Source organism: Hemicordylus capensis, chromosome 1 (assembly GCF_027244095.1).
Source record: "Hemicordylus capensis ecotype Gifberg chromosome 1, rHemCap1.1.pri, whole genome shotgun sequence".
Lineage (NCBI taxonomy): Eukaryota > Metazoa > Chordata > Lepidosauria > Squamata > Cordylidae > Hemicordylus > Hemicordylus capensis.
Window position 1 is genome coordinate 109,858,286 of NC_069657.1, and position 24,608 is coordinate 109,882,893.

General features: G+C 45.3%; 1 protein-coding gene across 20 annotated transcripts in view; it reads right to left on the reverse strand.

The window, feature by feature from the left end:
- The window catches only part of DCDC1 (doublecortin domain containing 1), a 474,105-nt gene that overhangs the window by 426,619 nt on the left and 22,878 nt on the right, over positions 1-24,608 (reverse strand). For 11 of the 20 annotated variants that reach the window (XR_008312997.1, XR_008312998.1, XM_053283044.1 and 8 more), the window contains exon 2: positions 1,794-1,956. The exons of 2 other annotated variants lie outside the window; for them this stretch is intronic. Coding sequence is in view for 15 of the 18 variants with exons in the window: in XM_053283044.1 (XP_053139019.1) it covers positions 1,794-1,853 (60 nt within the window). In the remaining 3 variants the exon portion in view is untranslated. Of the gene's footprint in view, positions 1-1,793; positions 1,957-6,310; positions 6,393-10,075; positions 10,100-22,820; positions 22,952-23,375; positions 23,557-24,608 lie in introns of those variants that run through there. 7 more of the 20 variants (XM_053283040.1, XM_053283038.1, XM_053283042.1 and 4 more) reach the window with 7 other exon arrangements.

The following is a 24,608-nucleotide window of genomic DNA, read 5'->3' on the forward strand; positions in this document are numbered from 1 at the left end:
GCCCTCAGCAGCCATGCTTGTGTGTCTGTTGGGTTTGCAGAGTGCAGCTGGGTGCTGCTTGTGTGCTACTGATGGGGTAACATCTTGGCTGGACCCCTACCCATCTCAGAAACAAGCCTAACATATACCATAGCCCTTCACACAGACGTATAAGGATAGCAAACAATTTATGAGCTTGCCAAGTCTTTTTCTTTAATCTGTTTATGCTAATGGTCATTAGGACATCCCAAGGTACAGTGATATGTACAAAACTATTTTAGTTTTGTCAGCATCACTACTGTGTTTAACGATGAGCTAATCATTTAGTGCTTTCTGATCTGAGAAGTAATGCTAATGTAAAGTCTGCTGTGTAAGATGCACAGTAAGAGTTCATAATGCACAGACAGGACTGACTTTGATGTGTTCACATTCTTAGGCAAGAACAAAGTGAAGCTTTTAAGCAAGAATTCCCCCTTCACTCAAGCTTTCCCTTCAGAAATAGTTTTCCAAAATGAATCAGTCCAGATTTAAAAAATGAGTAGACAGAATGAAAATATTTAAGAAGTCAAATAATAATACATCATACAAATTCAAAGACCCTCAGGCTATCCGTCTACAATGATTTCAGTATATAGAATAATTGTTCCAGGAACCTGTGTGTCCTGGCCTCTCTCACTGCAGTGACAATTACAGTAGAAGTTTTAGGGCAATTGATGGTATAATAAAATATACATTCTCCAGTTGTTCTTGCTTCCACCCTTGTCCACTGTTTGCTATTTGGTTTCTCTTTACCATGAACAATAGGCCTGTGTCTCTCTCTTGCTTTATTTCATCCAACAGCAGATGTAATTAATCCATCAGCACGACCCAGCTGTGTCCCTGTGACTCCTGGCTTCTCTCGCCTCTCAAGTTATTGTGTAAGACTCACTAGGCTGATGCCTGTAAGTCCCCTGTGCAGAAGAGCCATGCGATAAAGGAGGCATTTTATTTATTACTACATTAATATTCCACCTTCTTTGGTGAGTTCCATAAATGCATATCATTTTAAGGTATCCTTGGTAAATGATTTGGAGATGTTGGACTAAGTGATATCTTGACAGAGTCAGAAGTTGTGCAAAAATCAATATTTTGAGTGGTCACCATTATAACCAGAGTATAACACAGGAACTCAAGACAGTGTGCATCAAGTCCCCCAGCGGTCTCTCATTTGGGCACTGACTAGACCTTCTTAGCTTTAGCAAGGTGACTGTATCACATAGTGCTACTGTACCAGTACTGGGTTGGAGTGAAGAATTTGCACACTTAAGGTGCAAGCAGTGAATCTACAGAGGATGAATACTGGGGAAGGATTGGAAACCAAGAAATTTCCAGGTCCCATCATCCTCCCAAAGACATTTTGAAATGGGCTTAGAAAAACCCCATTTGTTTTCCATGTTTTTGGAAGAAAAAATGTTTTTCCACAGTCTGTTCCAAGTCAAGCTGCTGGTGGTTCAGTGTGTGTGGGGTTGGGTTCCACTAAAACAGCATGAAGAAAAACCACTGCTTTTCCTTATTTTAGGGCAGGGGTGAGGAACCTTTGCCCTCCAGCTGTTGTTGAACTACAACTCCCATCATCCCCAGCCACAATTATGGTGGGAGTTGTAGTTCAAAAATAGCTGGAGGGCCAGGGTTCACCACCCCTGTTTTAGGGAGTCATCAGCCATTACACTCTCTCCTAGTCCTTATCTCAGATCTATTTGCATGCTAAGCAACCAACATACATCACATTAATGAAAGCAGCAAAAGCGGGATTACTTCATTTTATGTTAAGATACCTTATCAGCTGAATGGATTATTAGTCCATAGCCTTCCAACATGAAACTGACTGCACACATCCAGTGAGAAACAGCTAGGAAAAAGGGTGGGCGGGTGGAGATTTGGAGAAGTCTGCTGATGGATGGTTCACAAAAAGAATCATGCACACACACACAGAGGCAGCTGAAAAATAAGGTTGAACTCATTAAGTTGACATCCTTTGAAAACCCAGCCAGTTTTCTTCACACTGCCATACTTAGTGAACACAGATACAAAAGGTCAAGAATGAAGTGATTTTTCAGAGGTCAGCAACAAACAATACAGATATGCCACAATATTCTGACAATTTGATGGGCATTTCACTAGTCTTCTGTAAAAGCTTAGTGGCCATGACCACATCTTGTGGTACTATACCCCATTTCTTAACTACTTGTTTCATCGGTGGGGATGCTTCCTTTTGTTTTGCTCAGCCCTGAGTTGGTGATCTGTCGTATTCCATAAAATTATTTTTAAACCAAGTAAAGATTTCATACGCCACATGATGTATCTTAAATGTAATGTTCTCCCCAAAAGTATGAGATAAAGGTTCCTGGAACAATTATTCTATATACTGAAATATAGAAAGGCACATCCCTTTAAAAATGAGGGCTTACACAGCCCCTTTAAAGCAGAGGAGAGCAGGTCTATACCTGCTTCTCCTCTAATGGCTGCCATTACCGTAACCCCAGTGCTCCCGCCAGCTATGCCCCACGCTGGTGGGGCTCCTGCATGAGGCTGGCATGTGCATTCACAGTGGCCATTTGTGTGGTCAGCATGGCTGACATTTGTATGGTCAGCATGGTTGAGTTTGAAGCCTACTTTGGGAAGAGCAGAAGTGGATTCAGGAGGTGAGCAAGCTTTTCTAAACAGAACAAAATCAAGCCTTTCCCCCCTTCGAACTAATTAAAAGGGGAAGGGGAGGTTTTGTGGGGCTGGTTTATCTTTAAGGGAGATGTCCTAATCTCTGTGCTTATTATTTGCTAGGGCTAGCATTTGCCAGGGCTAACATTATAGGCCCTGTGGCATTCAGTTGTTGTTTCTCCCTGCCTGGAGGGGGTGGTGTCAGCTAGGGCTGTGGGAGGGCCCACAATCCTGTGTCTCAGCTTGAAGCCTACTCTCGACATAAGACGTGAAGGCCCGAGAGCGTAGTGAACAGAGTACTGGAGTTTTGCAGGAGTTTAGCGGGAAGTATGCGGGGGAACCTGAAACTGGGATCACACGTCCCCATGATCACAAGGAGCCCAGTGGAGAAGAGAAGTACTAATTCCTCCCTCATAGTCTTGAGAAACGAAGTTTAGACAGTTAAATAGCTGACTAATACAGCTGACACCTATCTTTCTAATAAATTATCTCTAAATACTGTAAACTGCCAACAAAACCAGTTATGAAGACAGAAAGTCAGCAGGGCACTTCCCAGTGTATTGCACAGAGTGTCACACATATGACTATTTGCTCCATAGGCAGAAGTCATGGGTGTGTGCTTGGTGCAAGGAGCTCCTGGCTCTCAGGGAACAAATTCGTTCCTTCTAGACCAAGGTGGCGGATCTGGAGAAGCTCAGAGAGACAGAAAGGCATGCGGACAAGACCTTCAGGGATGTGGTAGAGGCATCCCACTCTAAGGCTGATAGATTCTTTGCTGTAAGGTAGAATGAAGGTCTCAGGGAAGGAGGACATCAGTGAGGAAGAGAGAAATGCTCCTTTAGAAGGGACCCGTTCCATGGATGATGTGCCCATATGCTCTCGCACAGGGAATACTCCTCCAGGGTGTGGGGGCCTCCTTGTAGTGGGTGATTCAATCATTAGAGGTATAGAGAGATGGGTGTGAAGGTTGCGGATATCATGCAGCATCTAGATAGGCTGTTAGGCAGTGCTGGGGAGGAGACAGCTGTCGTGGTGCACGTCAGCACCAGTGAAGTGGGGAAATGTAGTCGGGTGGTCCTAGAAGCCAAATTTAGGCTGATAGGTGGCATACTGAAGTCCAGGACCCCCAAGGTAGCATTCTCAGAAATGCTACCTGTTCCACGTGCAGGTACAATAAGACAGACAGAGCGGAGGGGTCTCAATGCGTGGTTGAGACATTGGTGCTGGGAGGAGGGGTTTAGATTTGTTAAACACTGGGATACATTTTGGGGCAGGCAAGGCTTCTACAAAAGGGACAGGCTGCACATGAACCAAGATGGAACCAGACTGCTGGCACTTAAAATCAAAAAGGCTGCAGAGCAGCTTTTAAAATAACACCTGGGGAATAGCTGACAGAAGCTGGACAACATCCGGTTCGGAAAATGCCATCCTTTAAAGTGCGAGGGTGTAAAGGATTCAGATCAAGCAGAAGGGGACAGAGCAGAACCACATAAAGAGCAGACAGAAGTCTGTGCCAGCTGGTCAAAAAGTCCAAAGAAAGATAGCATACACCAGGTAAGAGATTCAGCATATAGGTGCTTATATGCCAATGCCAGAAGCCTCCGAGCTAAGATGGATGAGCTGGAGTGCTTGGTTGCTAACACAGAAATAGATATAGTGGGCATAACAGAAACATGGTGGAACAGGGAGAAACAGTGGGACACTGTTATCCTTGGATATAAACTCTATAGAAAGGGCAGGGAGGGGTGGCTTGGAGGTGAAGTAGCACTGTATGTTAAAGAAGGGATAGAATCTAACAAGGTAGAAAACCTAGGAGGACCAGAGTCCTCCACAGAAACCCTGTGGGTGATAATACAAGGCCTGAAAAGAAATGTGCTACTGGGGACGCTGACAGTGACTGGGAGTTACAGCAGGAAATCAGGGAGGCGTCAAGGAGAGGCAAGGCAGTAAACATGGGTTACTTCAATTACCCACACATAGACTGGGTAAATTCATAGTCAGGAAATGACAAAGAGGTCAAATTTCCAGATACGCTGAATGACTGTGCCCTAGAACAGTTGGTCATGGAACCAACCAGAGAGAAGGAGACCTTGGACTTAATTCTGAGTGGCACCCAGGACCTGGTGCATGATGTCAGTGTCATCAACCCTTTAGGGAACAGTGACCATACTGCGATCAAATTCAGCATACATGCAGGGAGAGAATCATCAAGTCTAACACAAACACTTTGAATTTCAGAAGAAGAAACTTCTCCAAAATGAGGAGTATGGTGAAAAGAAAGCTGAAAGGGAAAATCAGGAGAGTCACTTTGCTCCAAAATGCATGGAGTTTACTCAATACCACAATACTAGAAGCCTAGTTAGATTGTATACCCAAAAGGAGGAAATGTACCACTAAGTCCAGGAGGATGCCAGCATGGGCAACAGGTAAAGTCAAGGGAGCCATAACAGGGAAGAAGACTTCCTTCCGAAATTGGAAGGCCTGTCCAAATGAAGAGAACAGAAAGGAACACAAACTCTGGCAAAAGAAATGCAAGGTGACAATAAGGGAGGCAAAAAGAGAGTGTGAGAAACATTTAGCTAAAAGCATCAAGGGGGAATAACAAAAACATCTTTAAATACATCAGATGCAGGAAACCTGCCAGGGAGGCGGTTGGACCATTAGACAATGAGGGAGTGAAAGGGATTATTAAGGAGGATATGGAGGTTGCAGAGAAACTAAATGAGTTCTTTGTATCCGTCTTCACGGCAGAGGATACTGAGCATATACCTGTTCCTGAAACCGGCTTTTCGGGGATGGCTAATGAACTGAGTCAGTTAGAAGTGACAAGAGTTGAAATTCTAAAACTGTCTGGAAAAATTGAAAACTAGCAAATCGCAAGGGCCAGATGGCATCCATCCAAGAGTTCTCAAAGAATGTGAAATTGTCAACCTCCTTGCTCAGAGGCGTATCTAGGGAAAATAGCGCCTAGGGCAAGCACTGAAATTGCACCCCCTGTCCAAACATCTGACACCTACCTTTCAGATAACTTTACCATAATATCAGCTGAAAAATACAAGTCAAGCTTGTTAATCTTTTAATATTTCAAAAACTATTTAGCAGTGGACGTAGCCAGACCAAAAAATGCTGGAAAACTACAAATTTCAGTATGCTGGGGCTCATGAAATACCCAAATACTATGTGGAGGTGTACTTGGAAAACTAAACAGAAGTGCCTGTCTAATTCTCTACTATGCATTGTAACATCACTATTACATATGTTTTAAAAATAAATGGAGAATTGGACTTTTCCCAGATACTCTGAAAATAATTAAAGGATATGCAGAGCAAACTGTGCCACTGTTTGGAATATATTCTAGTATTTCAGAAAGACAGTTAAAATGAGAGAAAGAGAGCAAGAAACTCCCAGTGGGCATTAAAACTAAGGATTTCACACTGATTCAAAGGCAAACTCACCATTAATAGCCATATTATTAAGACATCACATTTAACTCACTTATCACAAGAAGCAGAGTAAGAGCAAATGAATACAATCCTAGCTCATAAGCTTCAGCTCAGTATTCACAAGCCCTGATTCTCTGTACATAGTGCCAAACTGAAAACGTGTAAAGTGACTTATACTATATTAAATTTCTTACCTGTAGCCCCTTTGGGGGGCTTCCTAAAGGCCGTGGAGGGGGGGGTCTGCAAAGGTTCACCCTCCCTCTGCTGGCCTCTAGGCCCTCACAGGGACCATTTGAGCATGTGCAGTGGCCATTTTTAAAAACATTTTTAAATGGCCGCTGAAAACAAAATGGCCACCACACATGCTCAAATGGCCTCTGCGAGGCCTGGCATGGCCTAGAGCCTCACAGAGGCCATTTGAGCATGTGTGGTGGCCATTTTGTTTTCAGTGGCCATTTTTAAAATTTTAAAAAATGGCACCCCCTTCAAGTGGTGCCCGGGGCACATGCGCTGCCTGCCCTATCCTAGATACTCCCTGTCCTTGCTAAAAGATATAACTTATCCCTACAATTAGGCTCTGTACCAGAGGATTGGAAGGTAGCAAATGTAACACCAATTTTCAAAAAGGGATCTAGGGGCGATCTGGGAAATTACAGGCTGGTTAGCTTAACATCCCAGGCAAATTGATGGAAAGTAGCAATAGCAATAGCAATAGCACTTACATTTATATACCGCTCTATAGCTGGAAGCTCTCTAAGCGGTTTACAATGATTTAGCATATTGCCCCCCAACATTCTGGGTACTCATTTTACCGACCTCGGAAGGATGGAAGGCTGAGTCAACCTTGAGCCCCTGGTCAGGATCGAACTTGTAACCTTCTGGTTACAGGGCAGCAGTTTTACCACTGCGCCACCAGGGGCTCATAAGTATCCTCAAGGATAAAATTGTAAAGCACATAGAAGAACAGGCCCTGCTGGGAGAGAGCTAGCATGGTTTCTGCAAAGGTAAATCTTGCCTCACAAACATTTTGGAGTTCTTTGAGAGTGTCAGCAAGTGTGTGGATAAAGGTGATCCAGTGGACATAATATATTTACCTGAACTTCTAGAAAGCTTTTGACAAAGTTCATCATCAAAGACTCCTGAGAAAACTTAGCAGTCATGGGATAAGGGGACAAGTACATGTGTGGATTGCTAACTGGTTGAAGGACAGGAAACAGAGGGTAGGTATAAATGGTGAATTTTCACAATGGAGGGAAGTAAGAAGTGGGGTTCCCCAGGGATCTGTAGTGGGACCGGTGATTTTTAATTTATTCATAAATGATATTGAAATAGGGGTAAGCAGTGAGGTGGCCAAATTTACAGATGATAGCAAAATCTTCTGGGTAGTGAAATCCAGAACAGATTGCGAGGAGCTCTAAAAGGATCTCTCCAAATTGGGTGAGTGGCGACAAAATGGCAAATGAGGTTCAATGTCGACACGTGTAATGTGATGCACATGGGGATGAAAAACCCCAACTTCAGGTATATGCTGATGAGATCTTAGCTGTCAGTGACTAACTAAGAGAAGGATCTTGGGGTTGCGGTGGACAACTTATTGAAATTGTCGACTCAATGTGCAGCAGCTGTGAAAAAGCCCAATTCTATGCTAGGGATCATTAGGAAGGGGATTGAAAATAAAACGTTAAGAGGAGTGTGGATAACTTCATGGAGGAGAGGTCTATCAGTGGCTACTAGTTGGAGGGCTATAGGCCACCTCCAGCCTCAGAGGCAGGATGGCTATGAGTACCAGTTGCAGGGGAGAAACAGCAGGAGGGAGGGCATGCCCTCAACTCCTGCCTGTGGCTTTGGGCGGCATCTGGTGGGCCACTGTGCGAAACAGGGTGCTGGACTAGATGGGCCTTGGGCCTGATCCAGCAGGGCTGTTCTTATGGCATGCACAGTGGCCATGTGCATTCTGGTGTTGCGCAGGGGCAGCTGGTAGAGGCCCTGCCAGCATGTGGGCATACCTGGAAGGAGGACCAGGGTTATAGCAATGGTGGCCATCAGAGGAGGAGCAAGTATGTACCTGCTCTTATGGATGTGCAAGTTCGGGCAGTCTGAGTTCAAATCAGACTGCCCCCCGGTTGGCTTGTTGGCCAACTCTGGTGAGGATTTGCACTGAGACCATTAGTGTGGCCTCTGAGCAAGTGCAGCAGCTCCATTCAGGCAGCCTGAACTGTCATTTGGGAGGCCAGAGGGAGGGTTGAAAGAGCCCCAACTGCCATCTCCACCACCTTTATTATTATAGTAAATACTACTTTCCCTCAACGCTCCCCATTTAGTATAGGTAACTTCCTTTACTTGTCAAGGGGAATCCTCACCAGATTCCCCTTTACAAATTTACCCCTGAATCAGCCTGCAAGCCGGCTCGGCCTGGCTCAACAGTGTTTTAAAAAATGAAGGTTTTTTTAAATTCTAAAATTCTTTAAAACACACACACACACACACACACACACACACACACACACACACACAAATGGACTGATCCACTTCAAATATAATACAACAAGCCCTGCCGCCCTGCCCTATATCCGAGTCTGATTTCAAAGTTCCATGCCAAGCCATTCTGGAAATATACAAAGTGGGGAATAAACTACATAAGCCCCATAGTTTCAGACACTTGCCTTCTCCAGGGCTTGATGGCTCTTGTTCAGGCAGGCAGGAGCCACCAAGGAGACAGCAACAGAGAAGAAGGTGTTTACTAGGCAGCACAGGCCTCTCTGCCTCTAGCTCTGCTGCTGGAGAGCTTCCCAGGGAGGCAAAGAGAGAGCACAACACTCTGCCTCTGGAAGCCACCTGCTGAACAGCTGATGGCCTGGAGAGCCTTCCTGGGCTGCCAGAGTGGAGGAGGCAGCACAGTAGGGATGAATCTCTAGTGTGGGAAAGAGATTCCCTGCACTAGTGGGGCCCTCCAGGACAGTGGGACACACAGATATTTGCCCCAAGGTCCATGGGGAATGGCGCCTCTGATACTTTTTCAGCATGACCTGCATCTTAACACATTAGATGTACTACCATCACATCTAATTAGAGCTTTAGTCTCTCCTCTAGACTCATCAAGCTGGAAGGCAAGTTTCTTCAGAATCAATGAATAAGACTGCTTCAAATCATGGAAAAGTTGATATTACTTCATCTCAATCCAAAATTTGCATGGATCAGAATGGAAATTTCACTTAGATTCGGAAATGGATCCAAAGATAATTGGAAATACACAGTGTAGATACTGTATGTCCTAGTACATAAATAGTAATAGTAAGAGATAATGAAGGACATTCAGGGAACTGTAAATGACCTGCTATTTATATCTGGCAAAATATGTTTATATTTTTAAAAGAAACTGTATCACAAGACTTGTGTTAAGAATGTCAGAATTATTTCATATTTTCAGAAGAATATACTTGCATCAAAGCCAATTAGCCCAGTGCCCCCTTCTCACAAACATATGGGAATAAACCCAATTATCTTGAAAAAAGCCAATTAAAAATTAAATGGATAATCTTAATATCCAAACTTCTCATAATCTTTTGATAATTACTCTTCTCACAAAGATGTTTTTAATGTAAACTGTCAAATATTGTCCATCTATCATCCTTACAAGCAGTAAAGACAACACTCTCAATGATCCGTTGTCTTTAAATGTTGTATTGCAGTTTGCACTAACAAGTAATCATAGTGACATTAAACATGCCTGTTTTTTTCTGGAACAGGTACTCAGATATATTTAGAACCCTCAAGAACATGAACAAATAATTCAGTTGCTTGTCACAATACAAAATGGATGGGACAAAAGAAAAGAAACATTTATTATGGTTAACATTATTTCCCTTAATAAAAGTTGTAGTGAACAGCATCCCATCCCTCGAAAGAGTTAACCAGAAGTGAACCCTGTTTTGACTGACAGGCTCAGCCAATGAACACACCTCAGCCAACTCCAGGGCTCAGCCAATGAGCACACCAGGTGGGTGGGACCTAGAGAGCTGTTGCCAGGATGAAGGGACTTCATAGTGGAGAAGCAGCAGCTAGGCTGGAGGTGCACAGGAGGAAATATGGCCATGCAGGTTGGCTGCAGAAGGATAACTGTAAAGCCTGGGAAGAAAGGATTACAGGAGGCTTGAAGTTTCATCAGGGGTTTGGTGAGTTCAAGGAAAAGGGAAATTTAGTCTAGGGAAAAGAGGGAAATTTAGTCTAGGGGAAAGATTGTTTAGTCAGACTTTGCATAAGGGAAGTTATATTTCTTTGGTGTGTGTGCTTTTGCATATTCCTGATACTGTTCTATTATTGTTTACCTGTAACATTAGCCTATGCCCATTCTATCTAGGGGGTTGCAAAAGACTCTATAAACATTGAAGCGTGATCAAGACAACCTATTTTTGTAATCTTACTAAGTATTCTTAACTGTATCTAAATGCTGAGAAAGCCTCAGATGGAAGCAGTCTGTAGTAATTGAATACAACTGGTGGCGTTTTTTTTGTTCTTTTCTTTTTACAAGCCTCTCTGAGTTGGTTTTTAACTCAGGAAAAGGGGGGGCAAAGGGGGATTCCTCTGGTGCCAACACATCCTCAAACATTCAGCAGCTACCTGTTTTCTCACCAAGTGTAGGCTTGCATGTGGAAGATTTTTTTACTTGTTCAAGAGCCAAATGAAGAGTCTCTTCCCCCCCAGGTTATCCCACCCCAAGCCCAGAGAGTTTCTGTAGCCAAAAGGGTGGCAGCATTTTGAATCTACCAATAATACAGAATAGTTTTAGGAGAAACCTAACCAGGCAGCTCAGTAGGGATGATTCAACATTTCTTCCCCTCATGTGAGACAAAGGCTTTAATTCGCTACATGATGGCAGTGATGGGATTGAACAGCCACCAGAGAGCCCCAGAGACCAGTCCCCCTGCTGCCGCTTGTCTTTTACTCTCAGAGTGAGAGAGCAGAGAGATTTGGTTGGTTGGTTTTGATCCCAAACAGGGATAGAGACCAGTAAGCCTAATTTTCTTTGGCTGTGAACAAAACAAAACAAAACAGGATTGCAAGCACACACAGTTATTTTAATTTCTAGTTGTCGGGATCGACGGATAGCTAGGCTAGAATAGAGAGCGGAGAGGGGCCGCTGCATGTCTTTGTGGTCTGGCACGGAAACTCTACATGCCAACCCTGCAAAGAAGGTCACAGCAACAAAGATGTCCCAAGCAGGAGGGAAAGGGGAAACTGCCCAGGCAGACCCACCAGTGGGAGGGGCCATGGAAAACCCCCAGGACTTAGTTTTCTGGCAGATTAAGCTGGAATTGAAAAGGGTAGGAGAAAGACAGGCAGCAAGCGCTGGAAATTAAAAGACTGGAAAATGAGGAGAGAGAGAGAAAGACTGTGAATTCCAAAGGGCCAAAAGAGAGCTGGAAGCCCAAAAGCTGGGGAGAGCTGAGAGAGAGAGAGAGATATGGAAATGGAAGCCCAAAAGCTGGAGAGGGAGAGCATGCAAGCTGGAAGCCCAAAAGCTGGGGGGGGGGGGGAAGAGAGAGAGAGAGAGAGAGAGAGAGAGAGAGAGAGAGAGATGGAGCTCAAAAAGATTGAACTCACCCATGAGGCTGAGATGGCCCCGATAAGTAAAGGGCAACCAGAACCAGCTACCTCAACCGACTAAAACCTCAACCATTCCAGGGGGAAAACTCAAGTTCCCAGAGTTCAAGGAAGGTGAGGATCCAGACAATTTTCTCTCTAATTCTGAAAGGACCTGCCAAGTTAAAGAGTGCACTGTGTTCATTGGCAGGGGTAATGACAGTTGAGAAAATCACAGAGCTGGTCCAAATTGAGCAATTCCTGGCTCAACTGCCAGATCATCTCTTTGAGCAGGTCTTTGTTCAGGGGCCCAAGACCATTGGGGAAGCTGGAGAGGGGGCACAGAGGATGGCTGACTCCAGAATTAAGATGGACAGCAGAGGCACCTCAATGAGACCGACCCAAATTTGTCCCAAAGTGGGAGGAGCCCCAGCGTCTGCCCAAGATGAGCCCAGGGGCCCCAAGTCAAAACTCAACATCTGCACCACAAGGGGGCAGATGCTGAGGTCAGCCCCAAATGCTTTACGTGTGGGGAAGAGGGACACTTCAAGAGGGACCACCACAGGGCTAAGGCTCAGGTGAACCTAGTTACCACTAGGAGGTCAAAGGGGGCAGCAAAGAAAGGTTTGTTTTGATGTGGAGACTATTCCACCCAAGAGGCTAGACTGTGAACAGTTAGCCCCTGCTAACTGGACAAAGAGGCACCTTTTTAGCCTGGTGACTCTCTTTATTTAGCAGGGGAAGAGTAACTAGCCCTCTCCACCCCCAGCACAGTACTTCTAGTGACTGTTGCTGGCGTCTATCTTATGCTTCTTTTTAGATTGTGAGTCCTTGGGGGACATGGAGCTATCTTATCTTTATATTTAACTCTCTAAGATGTACCCATGGCTAATCCCATGCGTGGCAGCTCTTGCAAAGGTTTGGAGAACTGATGGATAGCCACGGGTAAGGGCGGGAGTGAAGAAAATGGCAGTTGTGGCAGCAGCCGGCAAGAAAGTAGCGGGGGTGGGGGAGAAGAAGCTGTCTGGCTGGCCTGCCGACCAGCCTGGAAGCAGGTGGGGGGATGGAGAAGTGGGCAGGAGGAAGAAGTAGTGGGCTGGCTGTCCCACCAGCCTAAAAGTGGCAGCAGGGGGAGGGGAGAAACAGGCCAGCTGGCCTGTCAGTCTAAAAGCGGTGGGGGGAGGGAGAAGCAGGTCAGCTGGCCAAAAAGCGGCGGGGGGGGGGGTGCAGTCAGAAAGTGGCTGGGGGGGGGAAAGAAAATGATGGCAGCAGGTGGGTGGGCTGGCCGGAGGCACAGATGCTCTGTGCCTGGCCCAGCTAGTTTATTTATTATTTCCCTAGGTAAACTGTTTTGAAAACTTTTGTTGAAAGCGGTATATAAATATTTGTTGCTGTTACTAAGTGTGTATGGGTCAAGTCACAGCATGGAGTGACACGGGCGCTATGATATCAGCCATACAGCCCTCACTTTTCAAGGTCCAGCAGCTTACCCAGGCATATCAGCTGTGAGTGACCTTTGCCAAAGGTCAAGCAGAAATGCCTCTGGTGAAGCTTCCTGTCCGGTGGGCCAGCTGGGAAAGAAACTGGGAGTTTGCAGTGATGGAGAATTGCCCCTAAGCCATGTTGATTGGGGAAGATTTAGCTGACCATGTTTGGGAGTCTGTCCATCCAGGAGAGAAGGATCCAGTGATGGTGGAGCAGGAGAGGTTGACCAAAAGTACCTGGTCCCAGCCTGCACCATCTTGTCAGAGGGGAGGTACACATGCAGACTGCACTGTCAGCAGGGAGATACCAGATTCCAGCCTGAGTACTGGGAGGTTCAGTGAGGGAGAAGTCCAGCTACACCCAGGAACAGAGACTGATGCCCCCATCCCAGCGCACCTGCAGCAGGCAAGTGACCAGGAGGGAGATGCTGCAGAGTAGGAAGTGGACCCGATGGAGATGCTGGAAGCAGGGTGGATTTGATTTAAATCAAACTGATTTAAATCACTAGCAGGGTGGATAAAAATAAAAAAAATCCGATTTAAATAAAAAAATCGGATTTAAATAAAAAAAATCGGATTTAAATAAAAAAATCGGATTTTTTTGATTTAAATCGGATTTTTTTTATTTTTATCCACCCTGCTAGTGATTTAAATCGTGATTTAAATTGTGATTTAAATCAGTTTGATTTAAATCAAATCCACCCTGGCTGGAAGAGTGTTGTGGCCACCCTGGCTAACACACTGGGCCCGGAGATACCAATCCAAAATTATGTGAAATCAAGGCCTGTGTCTGATTCTACTTTATTAAGAAATCAATTGATGCCTGCATTAAATGACCAACTCCTATGAGACAAGCCAAATTATTTGGACTTTGCTCTCAAGTAAAGGCTTTTGGGAAAGCTAGAAGTTAATCATACATTTCCTCTAACAGGATAGCAGAGCTCTGTGTAACCTGGCCATTGCTGTAAGAAACAAGCCGAATTGTTAGTGCTTTGTTATCTGGTGAATTGCCTTGGGGAAGACAGGAGATAATCTTGTTTTTCCTCTGAAAAGATATCTGCAATGTTGATAAACCTGCAATATTTTAATCAGATGCATTGACTAGTCTTAGGCATATATCTTCTTGCTGCTACATTGGAATGTTTTTAGAATTACACACTGAGCCGGGTCTCACGATCAGTGAGACCCAGTTTGGGGAGTTAAGCATGGAGAGCAGGCTAAGCTCGCTCTCCCCACACACGAGCAGGGTGGGAGACCTAGGTGGCCAGATCAGCCGCCCACATGATTGCCGGCTCCATGACAGAGCCGGGGGGGGGGAGTTCGGGGGTTGTGTGGCCCCCGGAAGCTCCAGTATGCCCTGCACGAATGTGCAGGGCATACTGGAGAGACCCCCGGAGCAGGGAGGTGGCTTTTCACCTCCCCTCTGGGGGTCTACTCATGAGTAGCCATGGCGTGGAGCCACGCTGCGGCTACTCACGATCAGAAAAACTGGGTTTGCGGAGCGCTCGCTCCACAAACCTTGTTTAATGGGAGGGGTACTTAGGTGGGTTAACTGCCGGGAGGCAAACGGGCTCGGCTGCAAGCCCGGTGGCTCCCACGATCATCCGAAATTGGGCTACGCTCCCCTAGCCCGATTTTCGCTGATCATGGGAATAGCTTCATTGGGTAGATTTACAGAAGAAGTTATCTAATTGCTGTCTCACACATAGAGCTTAGGCTCTTTCCTGCTCCCTTCTTAAACAACACATTTGACTTTATCACTCTTTGAGGCCAAACACCAGAAGTCTGTGGACAAATGCCCATCTGCAGAGCTCAGAAATGCAGATTGTTTTAAGAACACAAGAATATAATGTTTTCTGGTAACACTGACTGACACTCTGTGGGAGATGGGCCTCATCTCCTCAACCTTCCTCTGGCAGGCAAATAGACATTGTCATGAGCAATTAACACTTTGAGATTCAGGAAGGATGCTGATATCTTGAGAAAACTCTTACGCTGAAATCAAATGATCAAACTATTTAAAAAGTGAGCTCTCCAGTCTGGGTCAGCCTAACAAGCAATACTTGCTCATATGCGCACCCCAAGTGCCTGCTGTCTAGCAGTGGAGCTAGCAGAGGTCTGGGACCAGTAGACAAGAGACTGCTCAGTTATTCTTGCTGCAGACCAAAAAACAAGGGCTAACTCTGTCTGTGAACTCCAGCACCGCAGTCCGCCAGAAGCCCTGTTTGCAACGCTCTCCAGCCTCGGATCCAAGCTACACACACTTGCTGTCCCATGACAAGATCTTGTAAAATGCCTCTTTCAAGAACCAGCCTTTGCCTCTAAATTCCCTCCCCCTCACTAAACCTTGGCACTCTGCCATTCCATCTCCAAAGCAACTCCCTCCCCCTTCTCTGTTCCAATTTCTCTATCTCATTAGAAGAAATTACTGAGATGACAGGCATCCACACACAGATAATACCTAGGAACACTGTTCTAATACTAGTAGCTATGGTTGATTGTTTTACTTTCTGCTCAATAAGATTGATTCTGTTGCTCTGATAATCTTGTTATACTCAACAAAGCCCATAGAATTATGTGAGTGTATTTGGTCTTCTTTCTACCTTCGAGCCCAGACTGTACATGGTCATTGTATAAAGAACTGGTCACTTTGTGACACTGGTGAAAAAAGCTTAATTTCCTATGCTAGCTCCGGGGTGCGAGCCACAGAGGCAACTTGTGGTGCCTAAGAAACACCGGTTGTGCATCTTAAGGTTGGAGCATGACAACCCAAATGGATACATGGGAGTGGGGAGAACAAAGGAAAGAGTAAAGCAAAACTTTTACTGGACTGGGTTTGGCCTGGATGTGACAGAGTACGTTAAGTCCTGTGATGTTTGTCAGGGAGTGGGAAGTAGTCAAAACAAGGTGTGGGCCCTTTACAACCCTTGCCTGTCCTGGACACCCCCTTTCAGAGAGTGGCAATAGACATCCTGGGATCTATCCAACTCAGGACCCCTAGGGGGAAACAGTATGTACTGACTCCGATGGACTATGCCACTAGATGGCTGGAGGCAGTGGCCCTAAGCTGGATAGATGCAAAGACTGTATATCAGGCACTGATAGACATCTTTGCCAGGGTCAGCTGGCCTCTGGAGATCCTGATGGATGAAGGCACCCATTTTCTATCTGGGGTGATGGAAAAATTATGGACCACTCATGGGGTGGAACATCTCACTTCTGTGCCTTATCATCACCAGACAAATGGCTTAGTGGAAAAATTCCAAGGGACTTTGGGGACCATGATCTGGAAACTATTAATGAACATTCCAATGACTGGGACTTGGTGCTCCCACAGCTACTGTTTGCCTACAGAGCTATGTCACATCTGAGCCTAGGATATTCTCCCTTTGAGCTAATCTATGGAAGAGATGTCAGAGGGCCTCTGGAACTAGTTCAGCACCAGTAGGAGGGAGAAGTGATACACTGGGGGAAAACATATTGGACTTTGTGGACAAGCTCCAAAATACACAGAAAGAGACCCTATGCGTTGAGTAGGAGAATCTGTGGAAGGCCCAAACAGTAAAAGGCCTGGTATGAAAAACATGCCAGGGAGCAGGTCTTTGAGCCCGGAGAACAGGTGTTAGTCCTCAGACTGGTCAGAACCCACAAAACCCAAGCAGCCTGGGAGGGCCCCTATCATACTAAAGAAAAGGTGGGTGCAGTAAACTATGTTGTGGAGTTCCTGGAAACTGACCTCCGACCCAGGGTGTATCATGTGAACACGCTAAAGTCCCACCACTCCAGGGAGGCCTTGGTGTTCAACATCGCCCTCGACCTCATGGAGGGCTGGAAGTTCCTGAGGACGCATGCCTAAGAGCTTACAATGGGGAAGGGATAGAGGAAATACCCTGAGCTCCTAACTCAGCAGCAGGAGGAGGCCTGGAGGTTGTGCCAGAAGTCTGGGGGCAGTAGTCCCTCTAATTTTTTTTCCATCTCTGTGCAGAAAGAGTTTTGTTCTGGCTGGTATTATCAAGGCACTGTGTGCGCACATGCATTCAGAGTGGGGCCTTCCTAATTCAACCGAGCGGGATCTAAAATTAACTGAGTGGACATCAGAAAACTTGTGAGTGCATGCCTTAGAGGGAACAGCATTTGGAGGAGTCTTTACTGCCCAGCCAGGGCACACCCAACTGGTTACCTACTCCATAGACACTGGGGGGAGTAGCCTGGTCTGTCACAGGTACTACTTGGCGGCCCCCTGGCAGAAGCAAGGATTGAGGAGGTCCTGGCGATGGAAGCAATCAAGCCTTCCCAGAGCGCCTGGGCCTCTCCTGTAGTCCTGGTCCCTAAGCCTGTAAGGGAAATCAGGTTTTGTGTGGATTACAGGGAGTTGAAGAAGAAGCCCCTCCAGCCAGACAGATTCCCCATGCTTTGCATCGATGACCTACTGGAGCAGTTGGGGGGGGGCACCAAGTACATTACTACACTGGACCTGATAAAAGGGTACTGGCAGGTGCCTGTGGCAGAACAGGACAAAGAAAAGACAGCATTCATTACCCATCAAGGTCTGTATGATTTTAATGCATTGCCATTCGAGCTTCGCAATGCACCAGCTACCTTCCAGAGGCTGGTCAATGAGCTACTTAGGGGCTTGAGTCAGTTTGCCACTGCTTATCTGGATGATGTGGCAATATACTCTGATACTGGGAGGCAGCATCTGAAACACTTGGAGGTGGTATTCCAGCGTATCCAGGAGGCTGGGCTTACCATTAAGGCCAAAAATTGTGAAATTGGCCTTAATTGGGTAACCATTTTGGGGTTGGCAGGGTATTATCGGAGGTTGGCCCAAACTACAGCAGCTTCGCCACCCCACTCACTGACCTGACCAAGAAAAATGAACCCAATGTGGTGGTGTGGTCTCAGGAGTGTCAGACTGCTTTTGAGGAGCTAAAGGCAGCCCTCAGTAAGGGCCCCATCCTCCAAGCACCAGACTTTGAAAAAACATTCATACTGACCACAGATGTGTCTGAGAGGGGCAGTGACCACAACTGCACCCGGACCATGTCCCTCATCCCATTGTGTTCCTGAGCAAGAAACTGTCAGAGAGGAAGACCCATTGGTTGGTTTCAGAAAAGGGGTGTTATACCTAAGGGGTATACTTGGGGGTCAAATGGGCCGTAAGCCAGAATTTGGCTTTTTTAAAGCCAAATCTGGCCACCTAGTGTTATACTATTGTCCATGCCCTGGAGAAGTTGCATTGCTTTCTGTGGGGGCACAGATAGATTTGAACTCAGGACAAGTGGTTAGAAGAGGCTCAACAAAAAAAAGAAGTTTGTGCATTGGAGTCTGGCCCTCCAGGAGACAAAGTCTTCGCTACAAAGGTATATCTGTGATTGTCTATAATGAAGCATAGAAAGTTAGCTTTTTTCACTTGAGTGGCTCATGCAGTGACTGCATGCCTATGAGCAAGGAAAGACTGGTGTTATGGTACAATGTATTAAAAGGCTGCAAGACTAAGCCCATTATTGTGTCATTTCATAAAAACCTCCTGCGGATCACTTAATCTCTCTCTTTTCTTCTCTTTTTGGACAGCAATAACCACACACACCCAAGTCATTGAGTTAAAAGTTATCTGCAAAATTTCTTATAGTCCTTTGTCAAGACTCATTTGAAGGAACAACCTTAACATTGAACTTTTTATCCAATCAGTGTCTGAGTTTGGGGCTTCAACTTTCACAGTTTTTGAGCAATTTGGATCCCACAGGATTCAAAATGACAAGAAGAGACCCACAATGTATTGAAATTATTTGTGGGACCATCATGGAAAAATGCAGAATAGGAAGTGTAAAATGAGTAAAAATTACCTAAGAAAAAAAATAGCTCTTAGAGTCCCATGGGTTAGCTTTTCAACTGCATATTATACACCACCCCCACCCCCATTTTAAATCAGAAATTATACAATAATCATAGCAAGCACTATTGGGTATAAGTGTTGGGGCAAAAGAGCACGTGCCTCCCTCCTCCTGAAAAACAGCAACACTCACAGTACCTTAGTATGTTCCACTTTTATTCCATGTAGTCACTGGGAAATCAATGCATGGACATAGCAGAATAATTTATTTATAAATTATAACTCTTTGTTCTTTCATGAGGAAGTCATCCTATTTTCCTTATTTGGTAGCTGGTAACGCAGGTGGTTCCGAACTAATGTAAGTTAGTTCCCAACATTAAATTGGGAACAGTAAATTATAGAGGAACAACCCTTTTATCAATTAATCAATATCTTTACTTTGGACTTTGACGAGCATAAGGTAAAAAGAACATAAGCTATGAAATAACTTTTTTTTACAAAATTAAAAATTAAATTTAAAAAAGAAGTAGAGTCTATGTTTGGAATCTGTGGAAATACTAACTATAGAGTTAAGAGGTGGTGACATAAAATCTATAAAATTAAGGCTATAACTACAATAAAAGTAAAATATATAATCATAAAATTGCTGTAAAACTAGAGTTTATTAGTAAAAATCACTAGACTTTATGAGAAGCTACAAAAAGCTATAAAAGCAAGCAATAACAACAAACTATAATAAAGATAAAATATGATATAAGATGTTCTGTGCTATCTAAACAGCAAAAGAGATAGGTTGTGACAATGAAAGCTATAGGACTAAATATGTAAGAGGCAACAGCACAGATATAAGTGGTGCTGGATCTGATTAGCTCTTGCTGGAGGTCAGATCCCGACAAATTTTGCACACTGCCATGAAGAACTTGGCAACATTATGTGTTATGAGGGCGTTACAGCCAGAGAGTAGTAGGGAGACACAGAACTGGCCTGTTCAGCCTGGCTACCTAATAAGTGATGGGAGAATAAGGGTGTTGTGGATGTCTTTGTAAAATAAGCAATGAAGGGAGATGTTTCTGGTGGTTTCAACTTGCCTGGTGTTGCAGGGGTACAGACATTTTGGGAAGGGGATCTTCCTATATCTTGGGTCTAGAACGGCCAAAGGGAGGGCACTGCAGCAAGCCAGGGTGAAGGCCCTTCCGTGGTTAGGGGCTTCAAGCAGCATAAGATATGAAGCAGGTGTTACTATATGCATATTAGATCTTTGGTGATAGGGAAGTTTGGGGCCACACCCAAATCGGTTTGGTGCTCTGTATCTATTATGCACTGTTTAAGGAATGTTCTGGCCTGCTCATAACCCAAGGAAAGTAGGTGGGGAGGGGAGTGCCCAAGTGATGGTAGTTTCAGTCAACAAGATTCACTTCCATATGGTTTGATGGCCATCCTCCAATGTTAAAGGGGGCTAGGTCCATTGGGAAGAACGATAGTCTTAGCCAATAGTTGAGTATGGTCAGCCATACTCTGGACTCCACTGTCACCCGGCCTGCCTTCACCAGTTGAAGATCAGTGTTAGAGACACTGTGGGGTATTTGGATTATGCTTTTAGAAATTTGGACTGGTTGAGCTCCAGAGAGGTGAAGTTGGAAAAGGGGCCCAGCTGAGAACCATAGAGGAGTTGCACCAGCAATTTAGCTTCAAGTAGTTTAAGGACTGCAGGCAAGTAGTAGCCTCCTGTTTGGAATAATTTTAGGATGGTGGCAGTGCTCCTCTGAACCTTTTGGACAACATAGCTGCCATAAGCCTTCCTGGAACCAGAAGCATGGAAGACCACCTCCAGGTATTTGAAGCATGAGACCGGCTCGATTGTGTTCCCATTTATTTGCCAAGTGTGTGTCTTTGGTCTCTTGGCAAAAACCATGATCTTGGTTTTGTAGTAATTTATTTCCAGTTGGTCCTCTTACAGTATTGAGCAAGGGCTCTCAAAGATCTTTCGAGCCTCAGTGGGGGTCCTTGAGAGAATCGCTGCTTTGTCTACATAGAGCAGAATGGAGATGTGTTTCTCTGCCAGTGTAGGGGGGGTGAAAGCCCAAGTTATTTAGGTGGCCCACCATGGCATTTATGTAGAAGTTAAAGAGGAGTGGGGCAATTATGCTGCCTTGTTTGACATAGCTCCTTGGTTGGAAAAGCGCTGGATAAGTGGCCTTGGGGGTTGCATCTGACTTTCAATGATGTGCCATGGTGAAGGATGTAAATGAGAAATACCAGGCATCAGTCAATAGAAGAGGCTTCCAGTTTTCCCCACAGCTTGGCTCAAGAGATGGAATCAAATGCAGACTTGAGATCTATGAAGGCTGCATACAAGGATACTGTAGTGTGAGTGGAGTATTTTTCAATTATTTTTCAGAGAGGGTCTGGTAAATATTATAAATGCTTCTCTGAGGGAGGGCAGGATGCCTCCTTGTCTTAAGGAGACTATTATTAGACCACTTTTGAAGAAACTCGCATTGGATCCCTCAGAGTTAGCTAATTACAGACATGTTTCTAACCTTCCATGGTTGGGCAAGGTGATTGAGGGGGTGGTGGCCTCTCAGCTCCAGGCAGCTTTGGATGAAGCAGATTACCTAGACCCATATCAAACTGGCTTCCATGTGGGCTATGGGGTTGAGACTGCCATGGTTGGCCTGATGGATGATCTCCAACTGACTATCGACAGAGGGAGTGTGACTCTGCTGATCCTTTTGGATCTCTCTGCAGCTTGCAATACCATTGACTATGGTATCCTTCTGGACTGCCTGAGGGAGGTGGGATTGGGTGGCACTGTTGTACTGTGGTTCCATTCCGTTGCTACCTCTCTGGTAGATTCCAGATGGTGTTGCTTGAAGACTGCTGTTCTGCAAAGCAAGAACTGAACTGTGGAGTTCCACAAGACTCTATACTGTCTCCAGTGCTTTTTAACATCTACATGAAACTGCTGGAAGCAGGGGCGTAGCAAGGTTGGAGTGGGCCCAGAGACAAGATTTTAAAATGGGCCCCCCCAAAGTCCAGGGCCTCCGCACACCCCAGGCCCCCAAGGATTTAAGTCTGATATTCCAAAATAAGTATGCTACCTGCAAATACATTTCACTGAATACACACACACACGTCACAATATATAGTGATATACATTGAGTACTATACATTTGTATTACTTTTAATGCCTAGAACACACTAGAAAGATGAATTATTAAAATGGGCCCCTCGCTGCAGATTAGCAAAGGAGACTTTCAACCATGCAGGGTGAACCTATGTTTGTTTTCTCAGAATTCTGAACAAATTCAGTCAAGTTTGATTCCAGGAGGTTTTTCACAGGAGGCTTTTAAAGCCCTTTAAGACACATCTCCTCTGGAATGGAGGTGCTGCATTCACATGTTGGCCAGATTTACCCTGAAGTCCCTGCAAGTTATTGGGGAGCAGTTCACACACAAGAAAAATAAAATAAAAGCACAAGACATGCTTCACAGTTCTCACTCAGACCTTCTGGGCTGCAAAACAACTTGAACATAAGTGCATTTATAAATGAATGAATGAATAAATAAAATTAATAAGATGCTGTTCCAGAAGTTTTTGCAATTTTCTGCCATGAAACAAGCCACTTATAGGACTTTTTAGATAGTTTTTTTTAAGTCAGCAAATTTTCCAAGCTGTTTCAAAATAAATATTCAGAGACTTCTCGGTCCCTCCCCCCCCCCCATATCCAAGCCCTATGGCAAGCAGATCCCTATATATGGGGGGGGGGGCGGGAAAGGTAACCACAAAAAGGAGTTCACACTCTACCTGGCAAATGCTGGTCTGGGTTAAGCAGTGCAGCAGGGGGTCTTCTGCTGCAGAGAACACTCTGGCTGCCTCCTCCTTCCTGGCTGGCTTGGGCCCTACTCGAGTTCAGGCTTCACTGCGGCCTACACCAGACCTCCGTGGAAGCCCCGCCCACCCGCCGATCAGCTGAGAGGCGGGAGAAAAGGAGCTCTTTGCAGCTTGTCTGCTGCTTCCATTGCCGGCCAGGAGAACAAGCAAGAGAGACCGCGAAGAGGGCAAGTGGCTGAGGGGCCTTGGGGCTGGGCAGGGGGCAATGGGGAGTCATGTGAGGTGCCCCTGGGGTGCCCCTCCAGGCAGTGGGGCCCCCAGACAACTGTCTCCCCTTGCCCTATCATTGTTACGCGCCTGGCTGGAAGAGATTATCAGGAGGTTTGGTGCAGGGTGTTATCAATATGCTGATGACAGCCAGATCTATTTCTCCATGTCAATCTCATCAAGAAATGGCATATCTTCTCTAAATGCCTGCTTGGAGATGGTAATATGTTTCTGGGTGAAATACAAAGTGCTGGTTCCTACCTTTAAAGCCCGTAATGGCTTGGGTCCAGGGTATTTAAGGGAGCGCATCCTTTGTCATGAACCCTGCCAACTGTTACAATCTTCTGTAGAGGTCCGGTTACAGTTGCCACCAGCTCGCTTTTGGCCATACGGGACCGGGCTTTCTCTGTGGCTGCCCCAGGGCTTTGGAATATGCTCCCTGCTGAAATAAGAGCATCTCTTTCTATGTTTGTTTTCAGGAAGATCTTCAAGATTCACCTGTTCTCACAGGCTTAATTAAATAATTAAAATTAATTTTAATAATAATGTGCTTTAATAATTGTTTTATGTTACTGTTTTTATGTTATTTTAATAGTGTTGTAATCTGTGCTGATTTTTAAATATTATTTTAAATTGTGCATGCCACCTAGAGATGTACGTATCAGGCAGTATAAAAATATGATAAATAAATTAAATGCTCTAATACAAGACACTGGTCAATGATGGATCATCCCTGCCTGAATCTGGCCTGCTCCACCGCTAGGAGGTTTTCTTGGTTCCAGCCAGTCCATTAATTTCCAGTATAGATGTCTGGCATAGAGCTTACTGACTGTGCTGAGCAGGCTGATGGATCTATAAATTTGCTAGGTCATCCTTCCTACCTTTTTTGAAGATGGAAACACTGACTGCTAGCCCTAGTAGGGGTGTGCATGGAACCAGAAGTGGCATGCATGTATCATGCTCACACATGCGCACACGCCACTTCCAGTTTGACGTTGACAGGGTGGCAAGAGGGTAAACAGCCACCCCACACCAGCGGCTTTTGAAGCAGCGCCAGAGGAGAAAGTGCAGCAGGGGAGGTAAGGGCATCCTCCCCATGCCAGCGACCCCTGTGTTCGAACCAGTTTAAATGTGGGGTTTCTGAACTGATTCGACATTCTAGGAATAGAACACCAAACCAGTTTGTGCACATCCCTAGTCTCTAGGGATGTACCTGTGCTTGTTAATGTATGTAAACAGTGAGACCAGGATGGGAGCCCACCATGCTGAGTTGTACTTGATTAGTCACCAGGTATCTTAGTCAGGAGAGAAGATCCATGACCTCAGCAGGCACCACCAGTGGCCAAGCAGGAAGGTCCTCATGCCAAGGTCATCTGTGGTCCACTTCTTCACCTCTGTACAGTTTACTAAAGTGTCTTTCCCCAGATCTCTGGGGGAATGAAGCTAAGTGTGTCAGGCTGTTTTTAGGTTCAGGCTCTCATGACAACAGCAGTC